Source organism: Clarias gariepinus, chromosome 20 (genome assembly GCF_024256425.1).
Source record: "Clarias gariepinus isolate MV-2021 ecotype Netherlands chromosome 20, CGAR_prim_01v2, whole genome shotgun sequence".
NCBI lineage: Eukaryota > Metazoa > Chordata > Actinopteri > Siluriformes > Clariidae > Clarias > Clarias gariepinus.
Genome location: NC_071119.1, coordinates 3342752 through 3351465, shown reverse-complemented (window position 1 = coordinate 3351465; position 8714 = coordinate 3342752). Strand labels below are relative to the sequence as shown.

Below are 8714 nucleotides of genomic sequence, written 5' to 3'. Positions count from 1 at the left end.
AAAATTTACAATGTAGCGGGTGTTTTCACCATTTGCCGCACTGACCGCTTGACAACGCCGTCTCATGCTCCTCACTAGCCTCATGATGTTGTTCTGAGGCAATGCGTTCCACTCTTCCTTAAATGCTACACGCAGTTCTGCCAGGTCACGTGGGGGTGGGGTACGATCACCCAGTCTCTGCTTTCACTGGTCCCAGACGTGGGGTTCAGGTCAGGGGACATTGATGGCCATACTATATAAGGCACTCCAACTTCCTGAAGTCGAGCTGTGACAATTCTGCCACGATGTGGTGGAGCATTATCATCCATAAACAGAAAGTTGGGGGTGTGCTGGAGGAATTGGGGGATGATGATGGGTTCTATGATGTCTCTGAGGTAAGAACAGGTAAATCTGTTTTGCGCTGACTGGTGATGCCTCCCCAGACTGTTGCACCTCATTCACCGAAGCAAACCTTGGGGACCACATTGACCTCAGTGTATCGCTCACCTCGCCTTCTCCTGTGCAAGATGACCCGACACTCATCAGTAAACAGGACGGTAGACCACTGCTGCACTGTCCAGGACACATGGTCTTGTGCCCACTGCAAACGTTCATTGCGTTTTTTTGGTGTCAGTAGAGTCACCTGCAACGGTTGTCTGGCATTCAAGCCAAAGCGGTTCGAATGGTTTGTCTGAAAACCCTAGTACCCCTCGCGTCTCGTAAACGGGCCTGCAGCTGTGTGGCAGTTGCATAACGATGTCTGAGTGCATAGGTCCTTAGGTACTGGTCATCGTTGCGGTCTGTCACTCATGGGGCTCCACTCCTCCGTCTGTCATGAACTCTGCCAAGTTCACGAGCGACATCTGACTGCCTGTCACCGACCCGAAGGCGCACCATGGCCAGGTGGCGCTGCTATCCGTTAAGTGACGTCGTGTGTTCATGGCTGTTTGAATGATGAACTTGGAATGACTTACTGGCAGTATCAGATTCTTATACCCACAGAATGTTGAAATTGATACCACATTGAAAAGGGTTGTCTTTTGGGATTGGCCCCAATATAAGGCACACCTGGACACAATGAGACCATTACATTGAAAAAAACACAAAATCAGGTGTATTTATCACCCCAATACAACTGCCTCCCTGTCCCAAAAATGTCCAAAGTGAAACAAACACTGTACGTATGACATTCACTAAGTCTCTCACAATATCCCTAACTTATTGTCAGTAGTGTATGTACAGTATACACATTGTGTATTTAAACATTTGTTCCGACAACTGAAAGAACTCACGTTTATTAAATAACTGGGCAAATGGTGCTGTTGTTCATGCTAATGCTAATTCACAAGGCATGACAAAGAATTTAACACATGTCGGATTAACTCACACATTACAGTAGAAGTACAATAGCTAGAAAAGATGCAGCTGAATTCATTCCAGAAATACAACAAACCACAGTACACTACAGTATGTGCTTTTTATTTTATCAACACCTGCACAGTACAGCTGATGCACACGATAAATGAAATGTCATCTATTTTAATTCTTCATACATGGTTTATATTTAAGGAACAAATGCAAGTGAAATGACAGGGAAGTGAAAGCACGCTCAGTGACACATGGTATTGGTGTTACTATAACTACTACCATAAATGTTTCTTACACAGTACAGGAAACTTTAGCTCGTGCTAAAGACACTTTCAGTTAAAGTAAAGGGACACTTGAGGTCTTGTGTGATTGTTGTAAAGCCACGATCTTAAAAAACAAACAAAACCAAAATAAAAATACCTGATTAAATTTAAGTGTGTGATTCGGGTGTAACGACTATGATTATATATATATATATATATATAAACAGCACCTAGAGAGTAGAAAGACAAATTATCGTGGATAAAAATGCATGCAGTATAGTGCAATTATACACCGGTATCCGGATCCTATAATGGTTGCCAAATGCTTTCGTTCCCTGATTCGATTCGTTTGAGCCCTATTGCTAGCTGGTTTTATAGAACAGTGATTCGAGTAGCGGATGTTGAAACTATAAATACAGGTTAATAAAGTTGCAGGGTCACATTATGTAGTTCAGATTTATCCAATAATAAACACACAAGACAAACACACACACACAGCCACAAAACTCCCCTTTAACCATTATGAATAAACAACATAAATGCTACAGCAGTTTCGTACTGAATGTAAATTCAAAAGTTGAGTCGTTCAGGTTTTCTCTCGATATCAAGGCTCAGTTCAAGTTTTAATGAAATGAAGTGACATTAAATGAAATGAAGTGGATGTCCAAAAAAGTTGTAAAAGTGTATGCGAGAGAACCCTGGTGACCTGTAACAGAACCCCCTATAAACCCAAAAAAACAGTCCGATATCACATCCCTTATGACTCAGTGTCTCGGGCATTGACGAACAGACAGACCTTTGTTAGGCAATTCATGAGAATTTATTTACATAAAACGCTCCTGCAGGGCCGCTGAAGTATATTCATTCAGTCAAGCCCTTTAGCCGTGCCATCTAAACCAATTACGCAGATAATCCCACAGAAAAACTAATGTTTACCAGAAAATGTGACACAAACAACCAATACAGGTAAAGTCAGGCCATAACGGAATGGGGACATTTCCTTCTTTCTCATGTAACACAACCCACTTCAATTCAGCGGCTAATGCTAAGTATGAGGAGCTGTAAATAAGTGTTCAAGGCCTTTGGAGCATTTTTTTAATAGTTCCCCAACACATCTGAGGAAAAAGTATGTATTTTTAACAATTTTATCTTATTTTCGTTGTCGCTCTGCCCTCATGTTACCCGTTTAAAGCCAAATTCAGCCATTTAATCATATAACAACATCGAAACACAGCTTACGTACTGCGGTATAACTATAGCAACATAAGGAAAGTATTTCTTCTTTAAGTTAGTCAATGATGTGAAAAAAAACTTGATTGTGAAAGCATACCACCACAAATACACTTAAACTGAAGCATTAAAAAAAAAAAAAAAAACTGTTCTACTATATCAATTCCATTTGTATAGTTGTAAACATTTTTCCCTAACAATATTTTAATGGCTCACTTCACAACGTTTCCTAATGAGTCCTATACAATAGATAAAAAAAGAAAAAAGACTCCCAAACTCTACCACTAGGGGGGCAGGTTACGAATTGAAATTTTGACCAGTTGGCTAGATATTCAAGTATTCTGGATTAAACAAAATGCAAACTCACAATTTTGACTGGAAGACCCTGACCTATTTGTCAGGGTCACCCCTGACCCATTTTGAACTTTTATTGCAAGTCTTTTTTTTTTCCCTTTTTCATCTTTTTTCAAAAAGTCGGGCTAAAAATAAGGCATTACATTTTGATTTAAGAATCCCACTGAAACTGATTGACGAATCGCCCTGCTTGAAAAACAAAACCAAAAGACAAATTAAAACACCTGAATGACCGAAGTGATGCGCCATATGTTCCCTAAAGCTGCACAGTGTGACAGAATCTACCCCAATAATAATTTACCACCACATCGCGGCCCCCAGAATGCAACTCACCATATTAACACAAAACAAAACAAACACATAATTGTAGCCATTTTCGCATTACAGAAGGGTGTGTTTGCACTCAGGAAGTGAAGTACATCTCTTTGGTGAGCATGGACACAATACAGGGAATCTGCTTCTTGGCGTGGAAGTCGGGCATGTTGGAGGCAGACTCGAAGTCCAGCGCCACCTTGCGGTTGACGCGCGTCAGGATCTGCATGATCTCCAGCTCTCGGCCGTATTTGCTCAGCATCTCGCACAGGGAATGCATGAACCACGAGCCGGTTAGTGTGTTCCTCCACGAGTAGTAACCTATAAAGTGCAGGGCCATTTACACTTTTACAGTTTGAGTGATTAAAAGGACCTGACTGAGGTATGCACGAGTGTGTGTGTGTCTGGGTACCTGGTGCTGTAGAATACGCATAAAGGAAATCAGCCTCAACAGGGATCCTCACGGAACTGTCAGGACTGTCAGCCTCGACACCAGGGTCCAACCCTGTGCCTCGGCAGGCCTGATAACACAAACACACTTCCTCAAAGAACTATCGCTATGAGGACCTTCGAAAGGTATGATTATCCATGCAGCTACTTACAAAAAAATGTGCTCATGCTACAACAGCACTGTAAATACACTTTAGTTTAAATGTAAGTCTAACCTTTTTGTCATTTTCAGGTTTTTATACTGTGTAAACATTTAGTTCAACAACAACCTGTTTTACGGGGACCAGCGTAATGTCCGTAGTCATATTTATAGTCCTTGTGGGGACAGGTGGATATAAAAACATTCCCCCATACAAACCTGAATGAAGAAAAGCTTGGGTTTGCCCACTAGCGACAAGCAGTGGTCTCCCCTGAACAGACTCGTCAAGGTCTTTATCTGCACCGCCTGGTCCGTCCCAAAAAACAGACCCTCGTCTCCGTGACTCAGCAACACGCACACGAAGGAGGCGCAGCGGCTGTGGTCATCCCTAGAAACTGGTAAGCGCACACAATTGTACACACAAAGGTAAAAAACGATTCATGCTAAAAGCACACTTTGTAACAGGTGGGACACCATTCAGCGAGCTAGATTTAAAAGAAAGACATTTAAAAAATGAGCATCTTGAGCAAAATGATGAGCAAAAAAGGAGGACTTTGAAAGTAGCGCCCTCTGCAGGACAACTGCAATATATATATATATATATTAAAAAAAAAGATTTTTTGTTAAACCAATTTAACATTCTTACCTGAAGTTAAAACTTTCTTGATCTGATCTACAGTCTGGTCGTTGTACACCTTCACTTTGTAGCCCAGCTTCCCAAAAATCTTCATTGCGTTCCCGGCGTCGACATCCGTACCGTTGCGCTGGTTCATGCCTTGTTTATGGTGGAAACAGAACAGAACACAGTTATGAGTTATAAAAACTCCCTTTATTTCTCTATACACTTATCCCAGTGTTTCACTAGTGCTTGAATACCATCTAGGTAGAAAGTTTTCTCAGTATACTGGGACCATGATCATAATGCCTGCCTAATGTGTAAAACGCTGGCCTCCCAGGAACTGACTCCCTGCCGAGTTCCTGTAACATGCAAGTAGTTTTCAACTCAACTTTATTTGTATAGCGATTTTAACAATTGTCATTGTCGCTGGTGTACGATTGTGTGTACAGTTCACACACACAGATGCGTCTCATCCTTCTGCAAGTTGGTGACGTCGATTTTAAAGAACTGCAGCAGGCTCCGAGTTTTCAAGTCGTCTATAAATGTCAATCACTTTTACGCCCTATTTCAACAGAAAGTTTAAATTTCTGGTTCATTTCCTGTAGTTTTCATTGTTGTTCATTGTGCTTAACTAACATTATTAGCGTTTAAATAACAATGCTATATAAGTCGTTTCATAAAACAGGAATTCAATAAACGCCTCAACATGAAGCACATACATACGCAGTTGAAAGGACAGCGTCATGATAAAGATGGATGTGTGCGAGTGTGTGTGTCAAACTGAGAAGTTTAAAGCCGAACATCAGGGAGTATGTTACCGGTGCTCGCGTGGAAGTTCTTGTTGTTGATGATGACGCAGTGGCCGATCGAGGGGTAGCTCAGACTGTATCTGTGGGTATGAGCGCAGCTTTTGGCGTCCACCTGCATGGGCTCTCCTCCTCCTCCTCCTCCTTCTCCTCCAGCTGCGACTCCTCTGGCACTGCAAACACAGGATAAACATCAAACCAAATCATTTCAGGAAGGAGTCTCTATTTCCACAACTTTTATAATATATTTTACTATAATTGCACATCATCACTACCCTGAATGTGAGTACAAATAAATCACACGTGTGCCATTATAAAAAAATATTTTTTTTAAAAAAAGTTTAGGTGTGTAAAAAAACCTACAAACAAAGATACGGACACGCTTGGATATGGATATGATCTCTTAACAGTGCAAACACAGATAACACACACATACTGTAAATAAAGATAACAGGCCACACACACACACACACACACACACACACACACACACACAATATATTCTGTTATATAAGATGTATATTTTGTTATACATTCTGTTAAATATGTAAACATCCTGTTATTCTACTGTACACAGACTTTATTTTATTTAATTACTTAAGCTCTGTAAACAAGCCCACAGTAAAAGGTTGCCTAGCAACAGTAACCAGGTTCTTACTCAGGCGTGTCGTTGCCCAGTGCGCATGCGCAGTCTCTGTTCGACGCCTCAGTCTTCTCCAGACTCTCCGACATGGCGTGTTTTTATAATGATTTACACTTTATCACCAGATTAAAGTGGTTGCAGCAGGTTGACGCGGTGATGTAACCACGTTATCCTGCAAAAGAAATGTTTGTTTCAGCGTTATTCCCTTGTTTAATAAGAACTTCCGGGATAAAGTCAGCGTAGATGACGTCACCACAGCAGGGTAAAAAGCGGCACTTTATGCTGTTTAGCGAAGATTAAATATATTTTTTAAAACATCAGATAATTCTTTACTAGACATATTAAACACACGCGTTGATTTATTCAGCGCAGACGGAGGCTAAAACCTCGCTAAACCTCACATCCCAGCTTTTCTTTGTCTCTGTTTTAACAAAACAAAAGCAACCAACAACAAGTAAACACAGGTTTTCACACTTCTGAGGCCATTTGTATTGACTTACGGTTTACTCAGAAGCGTGTCAGCTGTAGAAATGTCTCCCGAAGTGTCAATCTGTCCAATAAAACCGTTACCGTCAGGAGGTTGTGTATCACGGAAGTCATACAATGTGGACACAAGCTACAGACTACATGACCCAGAATTCCGTGCGACGGTTTAAACTTCCGCGTTACGGTTACGACAGTACAAGGTGACCCAGGGGAGACGAATGGCATTATGGGAAATGTAGGAAAACAATGCACTAACTTGTTGACCATTTTAATGATAAGATTATTAAATAATGAAAATATACATTTATATATCATTTAATGATTAAAATTATATATTTATAATTACATATGAAGTCAGCCAAAATATAAACACACTTCAGGAAAATCTAAATATTATGATGTATATAATATTAATATGAGGCTCTGAATATTCTGTAATAACGGTTGTATAAAGCTCGTTATGAAGCAATCTGAACCCAAATAAAAATTGCTACATACCTTGATGTATTCGTAAATCAACGGCATTATGAATTTGCACAACGTCACAGATTATGTCATATAACATTTTTGAACAGCCTCCTCAATAGCAAGATCGATGGTCCAGATGATGCCGTTTCCAGTTTCCTACCATCCTCTGAATTACATCTTTGTGAAGGTACGTCAGGAACTCATGTTGGTTGTGTTATAAACGTTACCCCCACAGGTATCACAGAAAAACTCATTGAGCTGTCATATGGGTGTTTTTTTCTACAGTAATAATAAATCCAGTCATTCAGAAGCAGGTTGTGTTTGTGTTCATCATTACCTTTATTTGCTGAAAAAAAAGTGTATAAACAATACATGACCATAAATCTTAGTTTGGCATAGACCTCACTTACCGCAAGGCCACTGTTCCTGACTAATACACAAGTGCTTCATCGTTCCTCCTTGTTTTGTTGTTTAATCCAATTTTTATTTAATATTTAATAGGTATATATTAATATGTTGGGCCTAGTGGTGTGGTAACTCCTAATTCCATACTCTTACCTCATCTTTTACTTATTATTTATTCTTGTCTGGGGCGTAACTTAAAAATTTCAAAAGTTTGGTTTGTTCCCCTTTGCCTAACCAAAATATCAAACCCTAGTGCTGATGGCTCAATTTTTTTTTAATTGAAGAAAGTTTTGAGCTTTTTCTAAGATGCGTCATAATCTTATTCTTATTTGCCTATTTTCCTATTCCTTTCCCAACAGTCATGTCTCATCTGTCCTTAGTAAGTTATTGAAATGTATTTTTTTATTTATTTATTTGTATTTATTATTATTTTAAATCACAACCTTCATTGATGAATGATTTGGTTATGTAGTGTAGTGTTGTAAGGGTCCTCCACTAGAGGTCACTGTTTTTATTTTGTAGTTTTTGTTGGCCGACTCAGTTTCCCAGCAGGCACCTCGGTCAGGTGATGCAGTGCACACCTGAACCGAGGTAGCCATCAATCAATCTATAAATAGCTGTTTAGACTGGGAAACTGGGTCGAGCATTTTTGGTAACACCGCTGTCATTTGTGTGGGCTTTTTGTTTTGATTTGTTATATGTTTAGTTTGTACCTTGATTTTAGTTGTGTTGACTTGGGCTCTCTTATTGGCAATGTCTCTGTGTATGTTTTGTGTGTCTGTGTTTGTGGAGCTGATTCAGTCCTGTCCTCCTGTGTTCTTGTGGTTAGCCAGAGCAGGTAAGCAGTTAGGTGTGTGTGTGGCTAGGAGCATGATTAGCTAAATTCTATGTTGAGTTATAGTACAGTTACAGTACTAGCATGCTTCTAGCCATAGCCCCTCTGTGTCTCTAGCTATCCTGTGTTTCCTCTCCCCCTAGTGTCCCAGTGTGCCTAGGTTTAGAGTGCTGTCCCTCCTGGCTTTGGAGTAACGACTAGCTTGTGAGTGCCGCCTCGCTTGGTCATGGAGGGCTGCCTGGCCTAGCCACTGGGTATCCTTTGTCTGTGTTTCTGTGCCCCATTCCCTAGTGTGTTTAAGCTATTAGGTAAGTGTAGCTTAGTGCATGTTGGGGCTAAAGACATGCTTAGCTAGGT

General features: G+C 40.4%; 1 protein-coding gene across 2 annotated transcripts; it reads right to left on the bottom strand.

The window, feature by feature from the left end:
• Nucleotides 1-1442: 1442 nt before the first annotated feature.
• casp3a (caspase 3, apoptosis-related cysteine peptidase a) lies at nt 1443-6790 on the bottom strand. Of its 2 annotated transcripts, none has more exons than XM_053480099.1 (7): nt 6664-6790; nt 6179-6335; nt 5533-5693; nt 4742-4870; nt 4315-4490; nt 3919-4027; nt 1443-3827 (listed from the first exon to the last, which is right to left on the bottom strand). In XM_053480099.1, the coding sequence occupies exons 2-7, from the start codon at nt 6250-6252 to the stop codon at nt 3598-3600; spliced, it is 879 nt and encodes a 292-aa protein (XP_053336074.1). In that variant the 5' UTR covers nt 6253-6335; nt 6664-6790; the 3' UTR covers nt 1443-3597. The 2 variants fall into 2 exon arrangements, with proteins under 2 accessions (XP_053336074.1, XP_053336075.1); XM_053480100.1 differs by having other exon boundaries at nt 6179-6276; nt 6664-6773.
• Nucleotides 6791-8714: the final 1924 nt, after the last annotated feature.